Below are 27534 nucleotides of genomic sequence, written 5' to 3'. Positions count from 1 at the left end.
CGGAGCCGGCCGGTGGCGGGGTGCGGAAGCGGCGGGGTGCGGCAGGCGCAGTGCCGGGCGGCTTGTGCGGAGTGCGGAGACTGTTCGGGCGGCGCGCGCGGTCTTTGCTTCGCTCTGTACCGGCGCCGGCGGGATGACGCGCTTCGCTCTGACCGTGGTCCGGCAGTGAGTATGGCCGGCGCGGGCTGCCCTTTCTCCTCCGTGGAGTGTTGCGGGCTGGGCGGGGGGACCGAAGATCTGCACCCGCCCCGCCCTGCCCGTCCGTCCCATTTGCTCCTCCGAGGCTCGGCCTGGCGATTTCTAGGTGTTTCCCATGAGTTACCCCCTTCCGGCCCTCCTGCCCCAGCAACGCTGAGCGGGAAGCCAGGTGTCAGATGGCAGCGGTCCCGCGTTCGATGGGGACAGGGAGGTCGGGAGGAGTGAGTGTCAAGGGCCCCCGCCGCCGGGTTGCAGCTGAAGCGGAAGAGACAGCCCTGTCGCCGCACCTCCTGGGCCCCGCGTTTGCCCCCGGCCGGTCCCCCAGGGTCTGCAGAGTGACTGGTCCGGGGCCGACGTTTCCGTTGCAGGCTCTGCGCCGGCTCCATCCCTATCCCCTCGGCCCCCTCGGCCCCCCTGGCCCCCCAGGCCTGTGTCTGAGATTCGCTTCTTCTCCGCAGACCTTCTGTCGTTGGGGGAGGACAGGGGGCCTCGCCCTGCTCTCAGCCGCCTGCATCGCCCCGAATAAATATGTTTATCATATAACGTTACAGGGAGCTAAATGCTGACAAGTCTTCACGTCTCTTCCTCTTTCCTTCTCGACTCTTCTTAGCCCGGTGTTAACGGGAGGTGAAATTCAGGGAGGTCAGGAGCACAGATTTTTCGAGAAAGATCGACGTAGGTTAGAATCTGGGCTGCAGCTAGGAGCCTTGTAACACGGGCTTCCTTTTACCGACTTAATCTCTACGACCTCAGTTTCCTGATTTATAAAATGGGGGTAGTGATAGGACCCACCCACTTCACTGGGTTAGTGTGATAATGAAATGTCAGAAAGGTGAAGAGTATAGCACAGTGGAGGGGAGAAATATATCTGAGAATTAAATAACTTTTGTTTCTGTAAGGACAGCTCTGATACAAATGCAGTGAGTCCTCCAATTTGTGTGTATGGTTAATGGGACCAGCATTCTGAGTGGGTGCTGTGTGTCAGCAGGTAACTAAGGGTTACAGGGTTACAGGTTACTAAGATGCCGTTTTTGACATCGTGGAGCTTGTGGAGAGCAGCAGTATGGTCTAACCTTGTCAAGCTGTCTTTAGCCACTATCTTTTTTTGTCCTGTTCTTATAGGAAGATTATCTTGGCAACCATCTGAAGTTGTCCCATTAGGATTCACAGGATTTTAATGACTGAGCTAGAAATCGAGTTCCTCTCTCTCCACCCCACCCCTCTCCATTTTATAGAAGGCTTTATGACCATCGTGTGACCTTCTTAAGGTCATACAGCTAGGCAGTAGCAGAACAGGAATTAGAGTCTTGATTGCCCTTTCCTCTAAAGTTTCTGGATGCCTTGACCCAGTGCCTGGCATATAATTGTCACTCAGAAGTCGTAGAAAATCTGGGCAAAACCACCCCTTGAAAAACAAGATGATCCCTATTTAGTTTCTTAATAGACAATAGTTACATGAGTGCGAATTTTATCCCCTCCCTGCTTCTTAAAAAGGGCTTCATTTTTTAAATGGATTCCTCATAGAATTCCTATGAGGAATTAATTTAAAAATGTCTTAATAAATTAGTATGTGCCAGGCACTGTTGTAATTAAATTCTGACAGCAATCTGGTGAGGTGAAGACTGGCTTCTCAATTTGCCGGTGAGGAAACAGTCACGGAGGGCATGTGACTTGCTTATTGTCACATGACAAGTTGGGGCGGTGGCGTTTAAACCAAGGCAGCAGGACTGCGGCCCATCCTCTTAACTATATACTATGCCCTTCTGCCTCCTATTTTACAGAGTTAAAACCTAGTGTTTGTAGGTTGCTTGAATATCATCAGCCATTTCAGAGGCTACTTTTTATTTCCTGTGATATAACCATGAAGAGTGATAAGAATTGTTTACTTTGCTCTGTTTTATTCATGGGAAAGTGCAAAGGAAGTGTTGAAATAATTGATAGGGTTAGTTTTCTCCTTCAGAGTTCTCAGAGCTAAAAATTGGTGATTCTTTCAGGAAAAGAAACAATTTCAAACTTGATTGATAATCACCAGAGTTCAATGTCATGACTCTTACTGGAATCAGCAAGATTGAATCATTGAGCATAATATTGGGAATTTACCTTGAGTTGTCTATTACCCGACTCTGTCAAATGCTTTGAAACTGAGAGCATGATCAGTGTGTTTTAAGAGTTGGATAATTTTTGGATAATGCAAGAAAACTTTTTAAATGCAGTTTCTTTAAGTTCAACCAAATCCTTTATGCATCTGTGCTGTTACCATCTGTGTGTTGATCTTCATCGCCATACTTGAAAGGGAGAGTGCCAGTTGTACCATTTTTGGAACAGAATACCCCACCTTTCAAACTTCCAGTCTACTAATCTGATTGAGCGGTAGCTTCTGGTGGCCTTAGAGCAGCATGGTTGGAAACCCCAGTACACGCAGGTCGGCACTGCCGCCACCCACAGGGCACGTTGAAGGCCCTAGTTCCCTTGAAAGGTTCTTTGTAGGAGTTTGCAGTTGGTTGCCTGCAAAACCATCCCATTTCACTTCCGTTTTTATAGCTAGCTCTTTATAAACATTTTTACAAACTAAATTTCCTTTACTTTTAACTACTTAAAGATGATGAATCAGTGTAGGTATTGACCGCAGAACTGATTGGTTTTTCTGACTCTGCCTCTGTCGGCACTTAGTCTTCTTGAACGCTAGGCATTGTTCTGTGTGTTAATAAAGCAGGCCAAGTGAATATTGGATCATCTGTAAACTTTTATCAAGATGCATGTAATTGTTATGTTACTGGGATATTTGTTTTCTGGGAGTAGGGTTGATTAACTGGGAGAGCCTATGCAACTAGGCCTCATCTACATATAGACAAACATATGTCATGAATTGAGTATTTTACATTCTTGCCCCCAGACCATCCAGTGAAACTCTCCATGTTACTAGCGCTTGAAATCTTCTATGTTTTCAAATTATTAATCCATTTTCAAATGAATTAATTGGTGTGGAGGAATTAGGATAAAGCTGTATATTCATGATTAAATATCAGGTGAGTACACTCCATTCCTGTGTACACCAAAGCGTATCTATTTCGAAAACTTGCCCCCAATATATACTGACTTCCCATGATTTGTCTCTGCTGCAGCAAACCGAGTACTGGTCCGTGGAATTTGAATTATTTAAAAGGATGTGATTGGGAAATTAAGCTTTCTATATGATTTCTAGAGAAACGCTATAGAATACAAACCAGAACTAACAAAATAACATGTCTTTTTAAGGGAAGAACAGCATGATAATCCACAAAATAAATGGTGCATATTTGTAGGCCTTTAAATGGCCAGTCATAAGACTTGACTTCTTGGCCTAAGTGTTTGCGTTCTCGCAGAGTCGGGTGTCTGTCTTGGAACTGAATCACACTGCAGGTTTTGAAAATGAGTGCTGTTATTCCTGACTCCTTTAAAATATATTCCTCTGACCTTTCCACTCTCCTTACCTTCCCTGCCACTGCTACAAGCCAAGCTTTGGTTAGGGAAGTAGCTTAATAGTAAACCTATTTTAGCCACCCACTTTTCTTTCCCACTCCCCAAACAAACTAAACAGTTGCTTCAAGGATTTGTACAGACCTCTCGAAAAAGCTGATAAAAGCTGTAAGGCTAAATATTTGTGCACGTTTTTGGAAAAAAATTCTCTGTCTAGATTCTTACACTATAATGTTTATAAAGTGATTTGAAAGCAAAAAATGCCCAGTAGAACACTAGTGATTATTAATAATGCACTGATGTCTGCAGCAGTCTCTACTGACTTATAGCTAAAGGAAATCTTTTATTATGTTATAGCTATTTTTTCTCCTTTCGCTGAAATTGGTGAGATGCTGGGGCAATAGTGTTACAAATTATCAAAGTACTGGGATTCTGTTTTTTAATAGGATGACATTTTGATGATATAATGTTTTATTCTGAATCCTTGATCAAATCAGCTATTGGGATTAAGTTAAAATCTTGAGCTACCTTTTCAGTAAGCATACAAAAAGTTATCATCTTGGCAAATCATTTGTGTGATTTGTAAAGACCTGGTCTGGCGTAATTATTAAATTTCTTCTCACCCTTGATTTTAAATCTGTACAATGAGCAAGAGAGCTTGTGATCCACAGTAAGTGGGCCAAACCTTCTGAGGTTCCCGTATAAAAGTAAATATGGGATTGGGGGTCAGGGAGGCGTCCTTTGAATTTTGCTGGTAATTGAATTGGTTACAAAGCCATTGTCTAAAGAGGACGTCACTCGTACAGAAGTGAAGCACAGCCCTTTTATTCTCGGTCTCAGCAGGACTGTGAGGCTGAGACAGACAGGACGTGGATCCAGTGTTTGGGAACTGTTTTCTGTATGAGAAGCAATGCCTTCCCCATCACTTCCCTGGATGCTTTGTTCATCTGAACCGCAGAGCTTAATCTCTTTCATATCCATTTCATATGGTTCTGAATGGGTTTTGGAATGCTACAAGACATCTTTTATTAATACTCACCTCAAGAATGATAATACTGGCAAGTGAGTGGCTAGTAGTGCTGTGTAATTTCACTCACTTGTCATATATTTTTTAAGCCACTACGTCCACGTGTTTAGAAATCAGAACAGTTCTCCTGAGTCTTCTGTCCTCTCACCCTGCAGGTGACCACAGCCTCTGCGTCCTCCCGGCATCTCTCGTGCAGATGCAAACGTTTACTCTTGTGTCCCGCCTTTCTTTTTCTTTCTATTTTTTAAAATTATTTTTGGCCGCATTGGGTCTTTGTTGCAGTGCTCGGACTTCTCCTTGCGGTGGCTTCTCTTGTTGCGGAGCACAGGCTCTAGGCGCGCAGGCTTCAGTAGTTGTGGCACAAGGGCTCAGTAGTTGTGGCTTGCGGGCTCTAGAGCGTAGGCTCAGTAGTTGTGGCGCACGGGCTTACTTGCTCTGCGGCATGTAAACCTGCGTTCCCTGCATTGGCAGGCGGATTCTTAACTACTGCGCCACTAGGGAAGTCCCTGTCCTGCCTTTCTAAAAAGCTAGCAATCTTTGTATATCATTCTGTACCTTGCTTTTTCTGCTGAATATGTCTTGGTGATTTTTCCATCGCTTTACATAAATCACTCTCCAGCAGACACAGCCGCTTTGAATTCCATCAGGTAGATATCCCACTGTTTATTTGTTAAAGTAACGGGTTCCCTGCTAAAGGGAATTTAGGTTATTTACCATCTTTTGCTGTTAGAAATATACTGTAGCAGATATTCTTTTAAATCTAGATGAATGCAAGCATTTCCAGTAATAGGGCTGCTGGATCAAAGGGTAAACAGACTTGTCATTTTGGTGGATATTTCCAGATGACCCTCCATCCAAAGAGCATGTACACTGAGGTTCTGTTATTTCCCAGGATTCTCTCCAGGTACCAGGCATGTTAGGGTGATGCAGCCTCTGGCCGTGCCTTTTAAGGAACTGGGGCCAGGATAGATGCATGACTACAAAAGTTAACTAGCGTAGTACAGAAGGTAACTAACTACAGTAGTGCCGGGAAAAATGGGAGCACAGAGTTGGGGTAGTTAAATGGGATGGGGCGGTAGGGAATGGTGCTGGAGAGGGAAGGCTACTTCAAGGAGCCATCTGGCTGTGTTGGGTCTTGAAGAATGAGAACACTTTGGCCAGGTCCAGCAGTCTCTGTTTTCATAAGACCCCTAGGGGATTCTGAGACACACTCAAGTTTGAGAACCTGTGCTCTAGGTGAGGTCGAAAAACAACTGTTTTTATAAACGAGGGGCAAGGTTCCAGGCAGAGACCCGAGTTTGTGATTCTGACTAAGGTCTGATGGCATTCCTTTGTGGATCTGAGTGAATCAATCCCACGTGAGATATTTTTCTTTTTAAACTAGTGCTTCACGTAAAAAACAAAGCAGGAGTGATGAGCCTTCGTGGTAATCAGGGAAATTCCAATTCAAGTCAAGGTGAGGTAAAGTGTTCAGGTGCCATTTTGGCACAGATTGAAAGCTGTCACGTGATGGTGAGCGTGTGGAACGCTGCAGAGCGGTAGCGATTGGTGTAACCGCTTTGGCGTTAGCGAATAAAGCTGGGTGCGCCGTGGCCCCGCAGTTCCAGTGCTGGGTGTAGGTCGCTAGGCAGGGCTCAGCAAACCCCTGAGAGTGAATAGTTTAGGCTTTGCAGGCCACATGGTCTGTCTGAACTGATCATTTCCACCATTAGAGTGTGAAAACAGTCATAAACGATAAATAAACGTATGGGTATGACTGTATTGCAACAGAACTTGGTTCGCAGAAAGACTTAGCAGTCCTTGAGTGGATTTCAAACGTGAGCATGCATCAGCACCACTTGGCGGTTTTATGAAAACAGACTGCGGGGCCGCCACCTCGGAGTTCCTGATGCAGTGTGTCTGGGGGCACGTGGGGCCTGGGACGCTGCATTTCCAGTGAGTTTCCAGGCAGTGCCAGTGATGACGGTCCAGGGACCATGCTGTTGAGAACCACTGCCCTAGAGAGCCTGCTGTGCTCCGAACAGACCTGTTCATGGCAGTGCAGCCCGGAGCTGGCAGCAGCCTGAGTGTCTGTCCCAGGGGACCACGTACTACATTGTAGTGCATGCTTACAGTGGAGTTTACACAGTAAAAACGAGAATCAGGTACGGCCACACTCAGCAGCATTGGTGTATCTCCCAAAATGTTGAACAAAAGAAGCAACACAGAAAACCACATAGAGTAAGAAGCAAGTCATTGTAAAGTTCAACAACAGGCGAACTAATCTATGCTGCACATGGGCAGGAAAGCGAAGAGGAAAGGTGAGCACTTGCGCAGGCAAAGGTCCTGGCAGGGGATCCACTGGGGAGGGAGGACATTGTGATGGACAGGGACGGGGTCCTGGACCCACTGGGGAGGAGGGACATCGTGATGGACAGGGACGGGGTCCTGGAGGCTGGCAGTGATCTGTTAACTTGGGTGGTGTAACGTGCTGCTGGCTTTATCATTATATTATTTACTATTTATTTCATAATTTTTAAAAGATTAAAGATGCATTAAGTCTTTGATATCTATATAGTCTGTCCAAAAATGACTTATAAATACAACTACTGAGTGCTTCATAAAGCTAAGCAGTGTTCTGGATGCTTTACCTGTGTTCACCCAATCATCCCGAGAATCTTGTGAGGTTGGGACCATTTATTATCCCCATTTTACAGATGAGGAAGCTGAGGCATTGAGCTTAACCCAGCTGGTGAGTGTAGCGCCGGGAGCAGTCTTGTTCCTGGGCCCGATCGATGGCAGCGAGGTTTCCCCTCACGGATTTTCACCTCTCACCGACATGGAAGGGTGTGGACGTGGGCTGTGGAGACAGTTGATTCCAGATGAGGCGATAACTGCATCTGAAGGGGCCTGTGGGGTGTTTCCCCCCACCGTTTCCAGTTCTCTGTCCAGTGTCCGCACAGCACACGCCAGCTCCCACCTCCAGGAGATGCTGGTCTCGAGCATCTCTGGGTTCAGTCTCATCACATAAAAAGAGCTCGGAGAAGTGTCTGCGGGGTCCTCCCGGAGAGCTTTCTGTGTATTTGACGACTGCTTTCATTGTGGGTGCACTCTGTCGTCTGGTCTGGTCCAGGTGCCCTCACCCGCACCTTCCCCCTCCAGCCTCAATCCAGTTGCTTTGCGACACCACTTCCCCCCTTCGCTCTCCCAGTTGCTTCAGAATGGGTTGGGTTTGCTTTTGTAATTGCTCGGTGTTGCAAAGTGGAGCAGCTTGAGCGGCTCCAGGACTGAGGAGGCAGGGCCGGGGTCTGCAGCTCTGCGCTCCACTCTCGGTCCCTCGCGCCTGTCCGCTCAGCCCAGCGGACGGACGGATGGACCAGCTGTCGTGTTTTGGTCCGGATGCCTGTGGGAGTAGTTTTGGTCAACATATTTAAGAAGATTATTTAACAAAAATTTTTTATACGTACATGTACTACTTTTAAAATAGTATTTTCTACCTTCAGTTCACTTAAGATTGTTGATCTATACATTTTAATTTGGGGCAATTTGAAATTTTTAGCTTATCGATTAGGTACATAGAATAGATGATTGCAGGTAGTAGTTTAGAATAAATTTTATCTTTACAGGTTAGATTCTGACGTATGTACAATATGCTGTCTTTACAAGTATCATTACCTTTTATTGCTGATTTTTTTTTTTCTCATTTCAAAAATAACCTAATTTGGTAATAAAGGCTTTTTTCCCTCCCTGTTTTAGTGGAGAAACAAGACTTAACAAGGAGAAAATCCTTCAAGGTTGGTATGCTCTGACTCTTATTTTAGCTCTCTCTGTTAGTGTTAATGTGAAATATGGGTTAATCAGATCCGGTGGGGTAGGGTGGACGGGGGCCGCTCTGGGCTGTGAACTGGGATTACGGAATTAAATCATCATGGTCACAGAAATATGATCAGAGCAGATGGTAAGCAAGAGAAGTAAGTCTCTTGAGTGAATTAGATGTAAAGAACAGTGCTCCAAGTTGTTCGTGGGCAGCTTCAAAGCTGATTAAGGAGTTATATTGAGTCTAGTTGTCTTAAAATACATCTGCCAGGATTTTAAATGATTTCATATTTGGAAACAGAAATTTACTGGCTGCTGTTAATGGTATTTTTCTGCTAAGATACTTATATTATTTTTAGTAGTAACAAAGAAATGGTTTAAAAAGAGAATTCCTGTTCTCACATGGGGTTGTTACTTTATTCTGAATAGACTCTCCCCTGCCCCCTGCCTTGTTCTGTTAATTTGGGTTCAGATCTTTTAATCTCCCTGTGATCCAGCTGGTCTGGCTTTTAAAGAATATCTTTCAGCTAGACATGCTATTTCTCTGCTTGGATTATACAAGCATTTAGTTTTATATTTTGGGGTTAGGGACATCTGGGCTTTGCAGAAGCTGATTTTCATACCCCGTGTGCTTGCCTCCCTCTTCTGGAAACCAGTCTGATAATTAAACACACCTCTATTTCCCATTGACCTGGGCCCCACCCAGAGCATCCTCTGGGCTCACGTCCCCTACCGCCTTGTCCGTGGGCCCTGCTCCTTTGTCTCATTTCATTCGAAGCTGACGGTAAAACATGAATAAAATTTTCATGTTCACACCTGTTTTGTAGGTCTGTTTTGTGTTTTCCTAACTTTGGAAGTTAGATGCTTAGTTCTTTAAGTTATAGCCTCCTTTTTATTTTTTTTAAAACCCTCAAGCCTTATATGTTTCTAAGTACCATTTTTTTGTCACATACCTGCAGTTTTGATTTGTCGTAATCTGATAAGTATTCAGCACCAAGTATCTTAAATTTCCGTTATGATTTCTTCATTGACCCATGAGTTATTTAGAACTGTTTTTTAAATTTCCAAATGAGTGGGCTTTTGGGTTTTGTTCTTCATCTTTTGTGATTGACTTCCAGTGTCATTGCTTTGTGTTCTGACAATATGGTTTATTTGATAATACGTCTTTGAAATTGGTTAGCGTGGTCAGTTTTTATAAACCTACTACTGTATGTTTGAGAAAAAATCTGTTTTCTAATTGTTGGGTGTGGAGTTCTATATCAGATACTTAACCTTGATTTTGTTGTTCAAATCTTCCATACTTTACTAATTTTGTAAATTTACTCATTTGCCTGTATGACCTATGGGTCAGTTTATGAGTGAGATATGTTGGATTTCCCACTGTGATGGCCAGCTTATCCTTTAACACCTGAAGTTCTGTCAACTTGTGCTTTATGTGTTCTGCTTTTATACAGCTAGAGGCTAATTTGTTAGGCACATACAAGTTTTAAAATTGCTCTATCTTCCTGGTGAATGGGAACACTGATTGTTTATAGTGATCTTCACAGTCCTTACTAAGACTTCTGTCATAAAGTCTGCATTTCTGAGAGTGATATGGCAACTCCGGCTGTTTGGGGTTGGGATTTGCCTGGTATATATTTTCCTATCCCTTTCCGTTCAACCCTACTGTGTACTGATGTCCTAAGTGTTACCTTGTAAATGGTAGGCAGCTGATTTTGATTCTTTAAAAAAAAAAAAAAATACAGTCTTTCTGTTAACTGGTGAGAGTGGTCTGTCCACATTGACTCTGGTTTCTGGTGTGTTTGGACTTTTCCTTTGTGGTTCTTTTCTCCCTTCTTTATCTAGTCCTTTCCTTCTCACTCACCTTTACATCTCAGGTGCCTGCTTTTCTTTTCCTTTTCTTTATCCAACCCACTCTTACTTTCCCTACTGGCCTCGAAATGAGCCATCTCTGTCCTTTTGATGGTTGCCTTTATATCTTTACCATTTGTGCCTAACAAAGTGTAGGAGAAATATCATCTCTCCTGAAAAATACAAAGTATGTGCTGCCATTTAGTATCTCAGTCCTGTCCTTTTTTAACCATGCAATGTAGGCATTATTATTTAATTTGTTCCTTAGTGTTTGTTTAGGTTGACATCTGTATTTGCCAGTTTCTCTCCTGACCGTTTCTTTTGCGTCTCAGACCTTCATTCCTGAAACGTCTTTTTTGAAAAGTCCTCTTGTGTAAATCAGCTTGTGGTAAAGATAGTTTCAGTCGATTCTATTACAGACGATTCTGTTTTTATTCTCCTCAGTCTTTTTTAGTCCAGTCAGTTCTAGACTCACATTCTCTTAGCTCTTGGGAGCTATTTATCTGCTGCTTTTTGGCTTCAGAAGTCTTCTCTCATCCAAATGGTGTCCCACGGTGGGTATCTGTCTTTCTCTGTAACTGCTTTTAAAGTCTTTGTGTTTTATTTTGGTATTCTACAGTTTCTCTTACTAAATCTAGGAAGGTACTTTTTTTTTTTTTTTTTTTTTAGTAATTTATCCTTCTTGGTGTATGTCGTGTTTCCTTCATCTGTAGTTTTATGTCTTCCCTCATTTCTGTTCTCCATTTTCTCTCTTGTCTTTCTGGAGTTCCCACTGAGGTACTTAGGAATCCTCGTCCTTTCTCCGTGTCTCTAACACATCTGTGATGTGCTCCATCTCCTCGTGTCTGTGCCAGGGGACAGCTTCAGCTCTGCCTTCAGGTTCGTGAAGCTTCTCAGCTTAATGAATCTCCTTTTATCCACTGAGGGATTTTTTTTTTTTCCCTCCTCAGCAATTCCATTTTTCATTGTTAAAAAATCTGTCTGGTTCTTTTAGAAAGCTATCTGGTTTTTGATCGCTTTTTGTCGCTTATTTTTGTGACTCAGTTTACAGTCTCTGCTGATTCACACGTCTGACGTATTAGTCGTTCCAAATCTGTTACTTGTTGTTTCTGCCGACTCTCATTCATGACAGATTATTTTCCTGTGTGTTGAGTCATTGGCTGACCTGTTATTCACTCTAAATCAGTAGAAGACTTGTCAGCTTTTATCGAGAATGACTTGCAACACTAAACGTTACTGAATTCAAACAATGGAGATAAAGAAGGAAAACTTTTCTAGGTGATGATCCGACTACCCAAATGCAGCAGCTGAGGTGAAAACGTAAGGTTGGGGGCAGCATTAATAAAACACGTGGTGAAGTGACGGGCGATGTGAGGGGGGAGAGCTTGGGACAGCCTCCCCATTACCCAGTTCTCGCCAGGCAAACCTTCTTCTGGGAGATACAGAAGAGCCTTTACAGGATCCTAGCTTAATTTTGCTTGCTTTCAGTTCTCTGAAAAGTTATGTGGAAAAGTACCCAAGGAAATCTTTTAATAAAATATAGATAAATGCTCTTTATATTCTCTTAGGTGTGATTTTTATTGCATCCCATATATATATACATATATTTGAATGTTACTGTTCTTTCTCTTAATACCACAGGACAAGGAATAGATGAGCCTCTTTCAGAAACTGGATTTAAACAAGCAGCTGCTGCTGGTATATTTCTTAATAATGTGAAGTTTACTCACGTTTTCTCCAGTGACCTCATGAGGACAAAGCAGGTGAGCTTAGAGTCAAGGCTGAGGCTGATGAGTCAAAAGTCTCAGCAGTTGTAACCTTGAAACATTTGCTGCCAGAGTCCGCAGGGAATTAACTTGCACAAGACATCACCCCCAGCCCTCCTCTCCCTGACAGAACTTACTTCTTTTCCCTTCATTTTACTTTTGTGCTTTGTTTTATTGTGGTAGTTTTTAAGTTAGAGTAGCTTGGGGAAAATGTCTAACAAAAGGCCTATAAAAAGGCAAAGAAGGTGTCGTGAGAGAGAGCCAGTGGAAACACCACAGAGATGTCAGATTTTAGAATCCAGATACAGTTTGAAAAACAACTATGTTACTCTAAAGAAATAAAAGACGTGTGAAATATCTTTAAGGAACAGATTACTATAAAAATGATCCCAGAGATTTAAGAAAGAACCAAATCAACTTCTAAAAGCCCGGTGGAAGGAGGCTTTTGTGGCAACCGTGGGGGAGTAACAGGGTTGGAATGTAGCCTCCCCCCATAAACAACTAGCAAACAGGACAAAATCTGTGAAGCAACTGTTTTCAGACATTGGACTTCAGGCAGCGTGGGCTGCGATCCCCGAATGAAGTGAAACAAAACAGGTGAGCCCTCGATCGTCCTGGTTTTCCAGCTGAAGCAATTCCCAGACTCTGGCAGAAGAAGCCAAATAGAGGACGGTGGTCTCAGTGATTGAGGGGACAAAGCTTGGAATTTGGGGAGTTTAAGTAACTAAAATTTGTGGGGAAGAGTGCTGGAGAGAGAGCTGCACAGAGAAAACTCTACAGACATATGTGTAGGGGTCCCCGTGATTCTTTGTTGGACGGTTGGTTAATCTGCACACGTGTGGCTGAAACTGCATGAGGGCAGGAAACACGGCTTTGGGCGGGAGGGAAAAGGTCACTGGCGGGCGGTCGTCCACTCGATTCCTGGGGCTCACACAGGGTGGGGAGTCAGAATTCCCACCAGCACAAGTGGAGGCTTTGCTGGATACAGAGAGCATATTACACCTTAATAGTGAGGCTAAACTGTCCTCAGAGGAGCATGAGATGAGAAGTAGGAGGCAGCAGAACCAAATTTCATCTTCTAGAGGTGAAAAATGCAGTATTCTGAAATGAAAATTTCATAGGGTGGGATTAACAGTAGGTTAGACACTGTAGAAGAAGACGTCAGTGAGCATGAAGACGTGGAAACTGAACATTCCAAAATTAACTGTGGAAAGAAAAAAGACTAAGAAGGGAAAGTGAAGAGTCTCAGTGACATGGAGGACAGTATCAAGCAATGCAATATACATGTAGTTGAAGTCTCAGAAGGGAAGTGGGGAGAAGGGTGAGGGTGAGTATGAACGTAAAAAGATAGATTTTGAAGAAATAATAACTCAGAAATCTCCAAATACATACTCAGTGAAAATACTTTCAAAAATTAAGGCAAAGTAAAGACTTTTTCTTTCAAGCACAAGTTGAGGGACCCACACTTATATGGTCAGTTGTTTTCGTTTAGTCTTTTTGGTCATTTGGCTTTTGACACAGATGCCAAGGTAATTCCGTGGTCGAAACGGTGGTCTTTTCAATAAAGGATGTTGAAACAATGGACCATCCATGCAGAAAAGCATGACATGTGACTCTTACCTCACACAGTCCACAAAAACTAACTTGCAGGTGTTCACAGAACAAATCTAAAAGCTAAATCTATGAAAATTCTATAAGGAAACGGGAAAAATCTTTATAAAGGCATCTTGGAACAAAGCATAAACAAGACACAGATTGGGAGAAAATTGTAAACGTGTGTTACATGTATGTAATACATGTGTATATATCTGACACATATGTATGTATTATCAATATATATCTCTTAGCTGTATAAATATATAAGATTCTTCCAACTCAGTAATTAGACAAATAGCCCACTTTATAAATTTATTTATTTATTTATTTTTGGCTGTGTTGGGTCTTCGTTTCTGTGCGAGGGCTTTCTCTAGTTGCGGCAAGCGGGGGCCACTCTTCATTGCGGTGCGCGGGCCTCTCACTATCGTGGCCTCTCTTGTTGCGGAGCACAGGCTCCAGACGCGCAGGCTCAGTAATTGTGGCTCACGGGCCCAGTTGCTCCGCGGCATGTGGGATCTTCCCAGAGCAGGGCTCGAACCCGTGTCCCCTGCATTGGCAGGCAGACTCTCAACCACTGCGCCACCAGGGAAGCCCCAAATAGCCCACTTTAAAATAGGCAAAAGATTTGAATTTGACCAGGTGCTTTACAAAGTGAGATATGGGGAAAGCCAGTAAACAAATGAGAAGGTGCTCAGCATAATTGATCGTGACAGAAACGCATATTAAAACCACAGTAAGATACCATTACACAACGTGTGCATGGCTAAAATTAGAAAGATAAAGGATGTGGAACAGCTAGAACTCAAGACGTTGCTGGTGAGAATGTAAAGTGGAACAGCTACTTTGGAAAACAGTTTGAAAGTTGAACATACACTAACTGTATGATCCAACAGTTTCAATCCCAGAAATTTATCCAAGAGAAGTAAGAATATATGTCCACACAAAGACTTGTACACAAATGTTTTATGACAACTTTATTTGTAATAGGCAGAGAGTGGAAACAACCCATGTGTTGATCAGTAGGTGAATGGATAAATGAACACGGTATATTCATACAGTGGAATACAACTCATCAGCAGCACAGAGGAGTCCCCAGAAGAGTATCTGAGCAAAAGAAGGCAGATGTGGAAGAGTGCAGACTGTGTGATTCCATTTACATGAGACTCTAGAACACATAAAGCAGGTAGTGCGGGCCGGGGGCCAGGCGTGGGAGGCATTGGCTGGCAAGGGCACGAAGGAATCATTTCGGCTGATAGACTTCTTCTCTGTCTTGATTTTGGCGGTACTTAGATCTGTCACAACTCAGTGACCTGTACGCTTGAAATATACTTCAATATAATTTACTTAAGATATGGAAAAAGTTGATCCAAAAATGAAAACCTCAGTGGCTGTACTAAATTATAGACTAGATATAGCTGAAATGGTCATTTGCTTATAGATAAATGTAAGATAGCAACTGAAGTGTAGCACAGTGTGATAAATAGATTAAAAATAAGACTAAGACAGAAGGATGTGATGAGAAGGTCTGTCGTCTTTCAAGAGGAAGTATCAGAGAGAATGGGAAAGAGGCAATATTCGAAGAGTTCACAGTTAATAAACTACAGAATTATTGAAAGATAGCAAAATATCAGATCCAGAAAGTGTAAAAATATCCCGGTCAGAATTAAAACAAGAAACCCACACATCTACACTTACAGCAATATTGCAAAACTCCAAAGACTATGAAGGAAAAAACATTATCCATTAAAGACCAATATCAGACTATCAACAAATGTGTCAATATCAACAATAATTTGATGTGCTGAGAGATAATAAAGATTAATCTAGAGTTTTATACAGTAAAACATTTTCTAGAGAATAGGTGAAGTGAAGACATTTCAGACAAACAAGCTAGAAAGAAACTTTCAAAGGATAATTGAAGAAGGAAAGTAATTCCAGAAGAGATGTCTGAGATTCAGAAAAGAATAGTGAGCAAAAGAAATTGGTACAGGTATAGGTAAATATAAACAAATATTGACGATGTGTAAAACAGTGTCTGATTTTTGGAAGGGAGTTAAAAAACAAGGCAGACTATGGACTTTAATTATTTCTACCGTTTGGCAAATACAGTGTCTCTTGTCAGAGTAACCAGGTACACAATGAGAGAAGGAAACATGAACAAAAATTAGCAAAAACAAAAGGCAGCAGAAAGAGCCACAGGAGTTATCCGGTATCTGGAGTTATCAGATGTAGCCTTTAAAATAATCATTGAATGCACAGATAAAAATGACATGGAGAATTTCAGCAGAGAACTGGAAATTACAAACAAGAACCAAATGCAAATTCTAGAACTGAAAAGATAACTGAAATTAATATTCAACGGATGGGTTTAAAACCAATTTAGACACACCTGAATGGAGAACTAATGAACTAGAACCTTTTTCTGTAAAGGGCTAGTTAGTTAAATTTTAAGTTTTGTGGGCTGTATGGTCTGTGTCACAATTGTGAACTCTGCCGTTGTACTGTGAAAGCAGCCGTAAATGATACATAAATGGCTGAGTTCTAATAAAATGTTATTTACGAAAACAAGCCATTTATTTATTTATTTATTTATTGGCTGCGTTGGGTCTTTGTTGCTGCACCCTGGCTTTCTCTAGTTGTGGTGAGCAGGGGCTACTCTTGTTGCGGACCACGGGCTCTAGGCGCTCAGGCTTCAGTAGTTGTGGCACGCAGCTTTATACAGTTGACCCTTGAACAGTGTGTGGCTTCGGGGCCCCCACCCTCCTTGCAGTCAAAAATCTGCATATAACTTTGCAGTCAGCCCTGTGTATCCACGGTTCCACATCTGAGGATTGTGTAGTACTGTACTGTAATATGTATTTTTAAAAATCCATGGATACATGGACCTGTGCAGTTCAAACCCATAGTCAAGGATCATCTGTATATTTTGGATATTAATCCCTTAGATATATGATTTGCAGTTATCTTCTGTCATTCATTAGGTTGCTCTCTCATTTTGATGATGGTTTCCTTTGCTATGCAGAAGCTTTTTAGCTTAATGTAGTCCCACTTGTTTATTTTTCTCCCTTGTCTTCAGAGTCAGATCTACAAAAACATCGCAAATACTAATGCCAGTGAAGTTACTGCCTATGTTTTCTTCTAGGACCTTTATGGTTTCAGACCTTACATTCAAGTCTTTAATCCATTTTGGGTTAACTTTTGTGTTGGGTATAAGATAGTAGTGTAGTCTCTTCTTTTGCATGTAGCTGCTTGGTTTTCCCAACACCATTTGCTGAAGAGACTGTCCTTCCTCCATTGTGTGTTCTTTGCTCCTTTGTTGTAAATTAATTGTCCATATATACGAGGGTTTATTTTTGGGCTGTCTATTCTATTCCATTTATCTATGTGTCTGTTTTTGTGACAGTACCATACCGTTTTGATTGCTGTAGCTTTATAGTATAGTTTGAAATCAGGGAGCATGATTCCTCCAGCTTTGTTCTTTCTTAAGATTGCTTTGGCTATTCGGAATCTTTTGAGATTCTGTACAAATTTTAGAATCATTTGTTCTAGTTCTGTGAAATATCACCACTGGAATTTTGATAGGGATTGCATCAAATCTAGATTGCTTTGGGTAGTGTGGACATTTTAACAATATTAGTTCTTCCAGTGCATGAACACAGAATATCTTTCCATTTATTTGTGTCTTCAGTTTTTTTCATCAGTGTCATAGTGTTCAGTGTACAGGTTTCACCTCCTTGGTTAAATTTATTCCTAGGTATTTTATTCTTGTTGATGCAGTTGTAAATGGGACTATTTTCTTAATTTCTCTTTCTGATAGTTCACTAATTAGTGTGCAGAAACACCATAGATTTCTGTATATTAATTTTGTATCCTGTGACTTTACTGAATTCATTTATTAGTTCTAATAGTATTTTGATGGAGTATTTAGGATTTTCTGCATATAGTATCATGTCGTCTGCAAACAGTGACATTTTTACTTCTTCCTTTCCAATTTGGATGCCTTTAATTTCTCTTTCTTTCCTAATTGCTGTGACTAGGACTTCCAAAACTATATTGAATAAAAGTGTGATGGTGGGCATCCTTGTCTTGTTCCTGATCTTAGAGGAAAAGCTTTCAGCTTTTCACCATTGAGTATGATGCTAGCTGTGGCCTTGTCATATATGGCCTTTATTATGTTGAGGTATGTTCCCTCTATACCCACTTGGTTGAGAGTTGTTTGTTTGTTTTTTTATCATAAATGGGTGTTGAATTTTGTCAAATGCTTTTTCTGCATCTATTGAAATGATCATGTGATTTTTATCCTTCAGTTTGTTAATATGGTGTACCATGTTAGTTGATTGCATATGTTGAACCATCCTTGCATCCCTGGAATAAATCCCACTTGATCATGGTTTATGGTCCTTTTAATGTATTGTTGGATTTGGTTTGCTAATATCTTGTTGAGGATTTTTGCATCTTATGTTCTTCAGGGATACTGGCCATAATTCTTTCTGTGATGTCCTTGTCTGGTTTTGGTATCAGGGGTAATTCTAGGTTTGTAAAATCTGTTTGGAAGATTTCCCTCCTCTTCAGTTTCTGGGAAGATTTCAAGAAGGTTAGGTATGGAATCTTTGAATGTTTTGTAGCATTCCAGGTGGTTAGTGAAGCCATCTGGTCCTGGGCTTTTGTTTGTTGGAAGATTTTAGATTACTGATTCAGTCTCCTTACTAGTAATCAGTCTATTTATATATTTTATTTCTTAATGATTTAGTCTTAAAATCATTGAAATTTCTAGGACTTTATCCATTTCTTCTAGGTTGTTCAATCTGTTGGCATATAATTGTAGTAGTCGCTTACAATCCTTTGTATTTCTGTGTTTTCAGTTAGAACCTCTCCTCTTTCATCTCTGATTTTATTTATTTGGGTCCTCTCTCTTTTTTCTTGGTTAGTCTAGCTATAGGTTTGTCAATTTTGTTTCTCTTTTCAAAGAACCAGCCCTTATTTTCGTTGATATTTTTCCTATTATTTTTAGTCTCTATTTTATTTCCACTCTGATCTTTATTATTTCCTTTTGTCTATTAATTTTGGACTTTGTTCTTTTTTTTTTCCTAGTTCCTTTAGGTGTAAAGTTAGATCATTTGGGGTTTTTCTTATTTCATAAGGTAGACCTGTATTGCTATGAACTTCTCTCAGAACTGCTTTTTGCTGCATCCCATAGATTTTGGTATGTCGTATTTCTGTTTTCATTTGTCTCTAGGTATTTTTTGATTTCTCCTTTGATTTCTTCGATGATCCATTGGTTGTTCAGTAGCATGTTGTTTCACCTCCACATTTTTGTGGTTTTTCCTGTTTTTTTTTTTTCCTTGTACTTGATTTCTAGTTTCATACTGTTGTGGTCAGAGAAGGTGCTTGTTATGATTTCAGTATTCTTGAATTTATTGAGACTTGTTTTGTGACCTAATATGTGATCTATCCTGGAGAATGTTCCATGTGCATTTAAGAATGATATTTTGCTCCTTTTGGATGGAGTGTTCTGTTTATATCTATTAATCCATTATTTAAGACTGATGTTACTGATTTTCTCTCTGGATGACCTACCTATTTGTGTAAGTGGGGTGCTAAAGTCCCCTACTATTATTGTATTGCTCTCAGTTTCTCTCTTTAAGTCCGTTAATATTTGCTTTAAATATCTTGGTGCTCCTCTGTTGGGTGCATATACGTTTATAAAATTATATCTTCTTGTTAGATTGACCCCTTTATCATGTAATGCTCCCTTTGTCTTTTATTACAATCTTTGTTTTAAAGTCTACTTCGTCTGATATGAGTGTAGCCACTCCAGCTTTCTTTTCATTCCTGGTTGCATGGAATATCTTTTCCCATCTTTTTATAGTCTATGTGTGTCCTTTGTTCTCAAGTGAGTCACTTGTAGGCAGCCCATAAATGGCTCTTTTTTTTTTTTAATCTATTCGGCCACTCTGTATCTTTGATTGGCATATTTAGTTGAGTTACCTTTAAAGTAATTATTGCGAGGTATGTACTTATTGCCATTTTGTTAATTGTTTTCTGGCTATTTCTGTAGTTCCTCTCTGCTCCTTTCTTCTCTTTCTCTCTTCCCTTGTGGTTTGGTGGTTTTCTTTAGCGTTATGTTTAGATTCCTTTTTCATTTTCTTTTGTGTATTTAGTGTAAATTTTTTCTTTGTGGTTACTGTGAGGTTCACATATGACATCCTATATAAGTAGTAGCCTGTTTTAAGTTGGTAGCAACTTAAATTTGAACACATTCCCAAACTAGCTTTTCACTCCTCCCTGCCATGCTTTATACTTTTTATGACACATTTTACATCTTTCTGTTTTATGCATCCCTTAACTAATTATTGTAATTTTACTGCTTTTGTCTTTCAGCCTTCATCTTTGTTTTATAAGTGATTGATCTACTACCTTTATTATATTATTTACCTTTTCCAGTGAGACTTTTGCTTTCATATGTTTTCTTATTATTAATTAGTGCCATTTCTTTTCAGCTTAAAGAAGTCCCCTTAATATTTCTTTTTTTAAAAAAATAAATTTAATTATTTATTTATTTTTGGCTGCATTGGGTCTTAATTGCCGTGTGTGGGCTTCCTCTAGTTGAGGTGAGCAGGGGCTACTCTTCGTTGTGGTGCATGGGCTTCTCATTGCGGTGGCTTCTCTTGTTGCAGAGCATGGGCTCTAGGTTTGTGGACTCAGTAGTCATGGCTCGCAGGCTCTAGAGTGTAGGCTCAGTAGTTGTGGTGCACAGGCTCAGTTGCTCCGGGTCATGTGGGATCTTCCTGGACCAGGGCTCGAACCCATGTCCCCTGCATTGGCAGGTGTATTCTTAACCACTGCGCCACCAGGGCATTCCCCCCTTAATATTTCTTTCTTTCTAGGGTTGGTTTAGTGGTGATGAACTCCTTTAGCTTTGTTTCTGGGAAACTCTTGATCTCTTCTTCAATTCTGAATAACCTTGCTGGGTAGAGAAAAGATTCTTAGTTGGAATTCTCAGCACTTTGAATATGTTATGCCACTTCCTTCTGGCCTGTAAGGTTTCTACTGGAAAATCTGCTGTTAGCCTTATGGGGTTTTCCTTGTCCTTGGGAGGAGGTGAGTTCAGTGTCTTCCTATGCTACCATCCTGAACACTCCCAGGATGATATTTTTTTTGGCTGCGTGTGCAGCTTGTGGGATCTCAGTTCCCCGACCAGGGATCGAACCCAGGCCCCCTGCAGTGGAAGTGCAGAGTCCTGACCACTGGACCGCCAGGGAATTCCCCAAGAATAATTATTTTTATGAGAAAAGAGATAGTTGTCTTTTGATTTGCAGACCGTGCATGGAATTTTGGAGAAGAGCAAATTTTGCAAAGATATGACAGTAAAGTATGATTCAAGACTTCGAGAAAGGGTAAGTAACTTACATATTGTTCTTTTACCATAAATTATCAATAAACCAACTCAGTTTATCCCATGGCTAGAAATTAAATGCCTACCTGCTAGGGATGTGATATCAGCTGTTACATGAAGAATCTACTGTGTGGCAGTTACTGTTACTTACTCTCATAAATAGTGTCTTCTTTGATTATTAAAATCATAGGAAAGAGGTATCTTAAATTATAAAAGCAAGGCATACTTGTGAGAACTTAGTACAGAAGAGTTTAAAGTTAAAGGTGAAAAGTTCTCTTCCCAGTCTCCTAATCCTACCCCATAATTATAAGCATGAATAGACTTCTTTATGCCAACTTTATATACTTTACCAGAAATGAATCTTCCTGAAACTGTGATTTAGCTAAAAGATGGCAATTTCGGATCTGAGATTTGGCCCCAAGTCTCCTCCTCGAGCAGTGTTTTTGGTGCGCTCTATAACGCTGGCCTGTAAGCTGCTTGCTCTCCTGCCAGGCCTGTGGTTTCCTCTACCCCTGGAGAGAAGCGTAGCAGCATGGCCAGGGCATCTTCACAGAGCTGCTTTTCATAACCTGCGCGTGTTCACTATAATAGTTCAGCATGTAGACTAGAGCTGCAGCATGAGCGCTCCCTGGAAAGGCTCACTCTGTGCCCAGGAACCAGTGCTCAAACGTTGTTCAAGAAAAATGTCCTGGGAGCTCCCTGGCGGTCCAGTGGTTAGGACTCCACGCTTTCACCACTGAGGGCGCGGGTGCAACCCCTGGTCGGGAAACTAAGATCCCGCAAGCCGTGCTTTGTGGCCAAAAAAAATAAAATAAAATAAAGCACGGCCAAAACAAAACGAAAACGACACCTATCCCCAAAACTAAAGCTGAATAGATTAAAAGAAGAAAATGTCCTGAGTTCAGTGGAACGCTGCACGGGGCCCGTCATCACGTGAAGGAGAAAGCGTTGTCATCGGCTGGGCCGTCCCTTCTCCATCCGTGCTCTCTCCTGAGTAACTTCACCCTCTCCAGTGATTTCGGTCCATGGCCCTGCCCTGAGCTGCACACACACACTGAGCTGCCTGTGGCTCAGCTGCCCCGCGGCCGCATCCGCCCAGTGGAACACGCCCCCCTCTCCACGCGGCCCTGCTCCCCGCGGTGGCTGAAACCCTCCTGCTGGCCCTTCCCTGTCTCTCGCTCTGCACGTCCTGTCCTCATCTTGTCCGCTCCGCCTCTGAATAGTTCCCGAACGCGTCATTCCTCCGCGCGCCCCCCGCTGCCCTCCTCCTGCCGCTCGGCACCCTCTGTCGCCTGGGTCACTGAGGGTGATTCTCCTGCTTTCTGACTTGCTCCCCGCTTTTCCAGTCTGATCTGCACGCTGCAGCCAGAGCAATCTTTGCAAAATTTGGTTGCCACACCCCTGTATAAACGGGTTTACTGCTTCTCTTCTACCCTCAGGAGTTGTCATAACTCTGACCCGGCTCTTGGGAGCTGCGGGGTCTGATCTGTTGCCTCCTGCCTCTTGCCGGGTGCTCAGTGCCTGGGTTTAGCGGTCACATGAGTGGGCATTGGCGCCGTGCTCACCGCATCCCGCCGCTGTTCCAAGAGCCGCGGGCTTGTTCATCTTCACAAGAACCCCGGTGCCGGGAAGATGTAAAAACCTTATTTCTTAACCCCCGTTATACAGAAGCAGAAACCGAGGCACATGGAGGTCAAGTCCAGGCCCAGGGTCCCAGGGCTCATTCATGGCAGAGTTCAGATTCACACTGAGGCCTCTGGGCCTGGAGTCCGTGCTCTGGACCACTGGTCACATGCCTCTCGGCCTCTTTCCGGAGTCTCCCGAACACCCCATACTCTGTGCTCACTGAACCTCCGCATCTGTCCTCCACTCTGCCTGGAATGCTTGCTCCCAGGCCTGGCCAGCTTCCACTCGCCAGAGGCTTTGGCCCTCGGTGGTTTCCCGAGTCCAGATTAGACATCCCTGCCGTATCTGTCAGTCTCTCTCCATCTCGGCACTTTTCCACTTGCAGTTGCTTGATATCCCCACCACCCCGCGGTCTCAGCAGGGGTGGGAGCTGTGCAGCCGCCCGTCCTCTCCTCCTAACTGCCCCAGCAAAGCGTTTGGAGTATTCAGCAAGTGGCTGTTTCCATTCCTGTGAAAACAAAGCAACTGATGGCTTTTAATGGCCCTCTTTGTAATAGTTAGGTTGCTCCAGATACAATTAAGAGTGTAAGAAATTGGGCTTGAAGGTTGGAAGAGCAGCTGGTAAAGTGTGCATGTATTCTTATAAAAAAGTAATATTTCACTATTGGATTTCTTATCTGATGGTGGTGTTAGAATCTTTTGGCATCATCAGTGCAAACCATAAGTGACCATTTGTCTCTTTCAATATTTTCTTATACAAGTAATCCATTGTCATTGTAGGGAATTAAAACTAAGAACACTTTGGAAAAAAATACAATTAAAATTTCTACCACACAACAAACACTGAATATTTTGGTATGTGTGCTCCTGACTTTTTCCTTCTTGTCTGTTTTTATCTGTCTGTCTGTCTATCTGTTTGTGTATATGTTTTTCGAAATGAAATCCTACTCTATGCATTGTTTTTTAACTGGCTTGTCTCACATACTGTGTTTTTCAGTGCCCATAAATGCACATCAATATGATCACATAATTAATGTCTCTTGTATTCTTAAGATATTGCTATTGCATCATGTGTTTAACCAAGCTAATACTGACCTAGTTTAGGACATCTAGGTTGTGACTAGATTTTCCACTGATGTAAATAATGTTAAAATATAAACATCTTTGTAGTTGATCCTTCACACACATATCTCATACATTTCCTAGAAATGGAATTGCTGAGTGTGTACTTTTTAAAAGGACTTTTGTATGTATTGCTACATTTCCTTCCAGAAAATCTGTGCCAATTTATACTCCCATGAATGATTTAGGAGAGAGTTTTTCCCACATCAACACTGGCTATTAGTGATCTCTGTGGTCTTCTGATTTAATAACTTATGAAAGGTGTCATTTTAGTTTTCACACTCTGGATTCCTAGTGAGGTAGATTTCCTATGTTTATTGGCCATTTGCATCTCCTTTGTGACTTGCGTGTCCTTTGCTAAGACTCAATTTTTATGAATCTAAAAAGCTAATGAGCTTTGAAGTCACATGGATCTGGGTTTGCATTTTCTCCGAGGAGATAGGATAAAGTAAGCCAAGGAAATCTAGCTTATCCCCAGAATGATTGTTCTGAATTTGTCATAAACATGTACTTAGTTGTATTGCAAATTCCTTTGAGGCCTTTTTGTCTGTTGGATCATTGCAGAAATACGGGGTTGCAGAAGGCTGGCCGCTGAGTGAGCTAAGGGCCATGGCCAAAGCAGCTGGGCAGGAGTGCCCTGTGTTCACACCGCCCGGAGGAGAGACCTTGGACCAGGTACGTAGCCCTGGGGAAAGTCGCCGCGTCCATGAGCGTGCCAGTGTCAAAGTAGCTGCAATCTTGACTCGAAGATGTTTCTGAATTGTAGCTAAGCAGTTTGGAAGTTGTTTGGTTCACAAAACAACTCTGCATCATACCATTTTTTCCCCTTTTAAGCTGTCCTGTCTTTCTCGTTTATTAAGTCATTACCGATAATGGATTTGAGGAAATGGGTTATTAGATGGGTCTGTTAAGAAAACTCCTTGAAAAGGGAGCAGTAACCTTCGCAGTGGCAGTGGAGTCGGTGAAGCAGGCATGGTGCTGGCCAGCGGGATGGTGGGCAAAACCCGGCAACTTGCATGGCAAGACCATCAGGCCTCTCCTGCCGCTCTAGGTGATGTCGTAGCCCTGCTTGCATTGCTCTGGAGTGTTCTGCTTTTGAGTTGTGTTATTGCTGATTTCCGCCCCCCCATTTTTAATTTTCATAATTTTCTTGTAAAGACTTTGTATTAGTTTAGTGAGGGAAGGCTTTTTATCCTTGTTGTTCTGATTGAACGGAAGTGCCGGATGCAGTTTCCATAGGTATTCCTAGTTTCCTGCTGTTTTATGGGCTTCTGTTTGCTTGTAGATTCCCCCAGCTAGACTCCGAGTGCTTTGAAGTCAGGAATTAGTCATTGTTATCTTACTCACCTTTGTCCCCAAAATGCTTTCATGGGTCCAGAAATAAGGTGGGTGCTTACTTACCAGTGTCTGTGGAAACACTGATTGAATGAATAGAAACACAGCGTTTCATCTGCTTCTGTAGTCACTGACGCTGACATGTAGAAAAACTCAGTTCTGCTTATGTCTTAAAACAGTCATTAATGTCACTTTATTTTACCTTTTTTTTTCTTTCCTTGTAGGTGAAAATGCGTGGAAAAGACTTCTTTGAATTTCTTTGTCAGCTGATCCTGAAAGAAGCAGGTCAGAATGAACAGTTTTCCCAAGAAGCCCCGAGCGACTGTCTGGAAAGTTCTTTGGCAGAGATATTTCCTTTAGGGAAAAACTGTGCCTCCAAGTTTCATTCGGACAGCGGCGCTCCAGGGTTAGTGGCCAGTGTCTTAGTTGTGAGTCACGGCGCCTACATGAGAAGCCTGTTGGATTATTTCTTGACCGACCTTAAGTGTTCCTTCCCAGTGACCCTGAGCAGGTCCGAACTCACATCAGTCAGCCCCAATACAGGGATGAGTGTCTTTATCATAAACTTTGAGAAAGGAGAAGTGAAACCAACCGCCCAGTGTGTGTGTGTGAACCTACAGGGCCACCTGACCGGGGTGACCAAAACTCACTAAATTTAAATCTGCATCGAAATCTAAAAAATGTGAGCCTCTGAGGGAGTGCCTTTGACTTTATTTCCACTCTCTGCTAATGCAGACTTGGAAACGGTTAAAAAGCTGTCCGTTATAGCAGGTTATAAAGCTTGAATGGAATCAGAGCCACATGAAACACTAATGGAAAACCATCGAGGATTGACTTCTTTTTTGTGAGTACAGTTGGAATTTTCCAGGGTGATTTTACCGCCCTGCTCAGTGACATCTCTGGGTTGTAAATGGATGAAGGAACTCAGTATTGCAAATTGGGGGATCAATAATCCTGTTACTATGGGTTTTTTTGCTTTTTTAATATCCTGGTGTTTTTGGTATTTTTCTTTAATGTCTGAAAAATCTAGCCTATTTTATTGGCTCTTGGTAAGATACTGTATGTTTTCTTTTTTACTGTCTCATCCAGTTCTTGGAAGAGGGAACTATTTGTAATTGCCACTCCATACTTATGTGAAAATATGTTATATTCAAAAAGTCCTTTAAAGGAGAAATGCTTGCCGTCATAGTTTATGTAAAAGCGAACGACACTAAATGTTTAATACAGAAATCAACTGTTGGAATTGTTTACTCTGGAGGGTTTGAGATGCAGATGAATGTGGATTGTGGTTGCAGAATAGTCTCGTGAGGAAGAAGCATCATCTGATTACAGAATTTTTAAAGCAGGAATCTGAGCAGAGGAAGAGAAGAGAGCAGATCTTTTTTATCTAACCTGTAGGCTGAAGAATTTAGTTTGAAGACGGCGCTAAAGAAAGTAAACGGCTGCTTCACAGTAGCCCCAGAATAAAAGAGAGGCTTCACTGAAAAGAACCGTGGTTTTTTTGTGGAAGGTACAGATGAGGTTTCCTCTCCTTTCCACCAGATGGCACTGGAGAAAAGGGAGTTTGGTTACCTTAATTCTGTACAAAAGATGGGTTGCTCTGAGGCTCTCATGTAAATGGAGAACGTGTTTTCCATGCAGTTTGCTTTTAAATTATCACGTTGATGAATGCTGTGAGTCTCAGCTCCCAAGAGGGTAGGACTGAGGCTGTCAGTTAAGGCTAAAATCACGTGTAGTCATATTTCAAGTTCAGGATCATGCCGTTCTTAGTGTGTCCAGCGCTGCCCGTGTTCGTGCCAGTACTGGAACACAGCACGTGGTCGAGCACAGAGGAAGTTCACTGCAGACGAAAAGCTGGAAAGTAATCAAAAAGGACAGATCATAAACGTCCACATCCCCGCCATCCAGAAGTAATACCGTTCCCCCTTTTTCTTAAAAAGAAATAACACATTGTGATGTAAGCCAAGCTCCTTTAAGCAGCTGTCGCTGTCCTGTTTCCTCCTGTTCTCTACAGAGGCAGCCAGCACCGCGAGTCTGTACACCCATCCACCCTTACCTGGCCACCTAGCGTCATAAGGGAACAACGGTATCGTTCTGGTGTTTTTAAAATGTACAAAATATCAAGCTGTCTGTATTCTGTATTTTCACTTATTACATATATCTTGGGGCTCTATGTTGGTATGTATAGATAGATCTGGTTACTTGTAACCACTGTATTGTACAAAATAAATGTAGTACCTTTTATTTCTTTATTCTCATATCAATGGACGTTTCCGTATATTCACTCTTTACTTATAGAAACAATGCTTACATGGAATAGCCTTGAGCTGTGTCATAAAAAACGTGCATCTCCAGTCTGACAAGAG

General features: G+C 42.1%; 1 protein-coding gene across 1 annotated transcript; it reads left to right on the top strand.

Moving 5' to 3' along the window:
• The first annotated feature begins 23 nt into the window (after positions 1-23).
• Positions 24-27432, top strand: TIGAR (TP53 induced glycolysis regulatory phosphatase). Its single transcript, XM_007170212.2, has 6 exons — positions 24-165; positions 8417-8454; positions 11969-12090; positions 21009-21086; positions 24398-24508; positions 25393-27432. Exons 1-6 carry the CDS (start codon positions 134-136, stop codon positions 25819-25821), a joined length of 810 nt encoding a protein of 269 aa, XP_007170274.1. The 5' UTR covers positions 24-133; the 3' UTR covers positions 25822-27432.
• The last annotated feature ends 102 nt before the right edge of the window (positions 27433-27534 follow it).

Source organism: Balaenoptera acutorostrata, chromosome 11 (genome assembly GCF_949987535.1).
Source record: "Balaenoptera acutorostrata chromosome 11, mBalAcu1.1, whole genome shotgun sequence".
Taxonomy (NCBI): domain Eukaryota; kingdom Metazoa; phylum Chordata; class Mammalia; order Artiodactyla; family Balaenopteridae; genus Balaenoptera; species Balaenoptera acutorostrata.
Note: the sequence above shows the minus strand (reverse complement) of the source record. Positions and strands in the feature narration are given on the sequence as shown.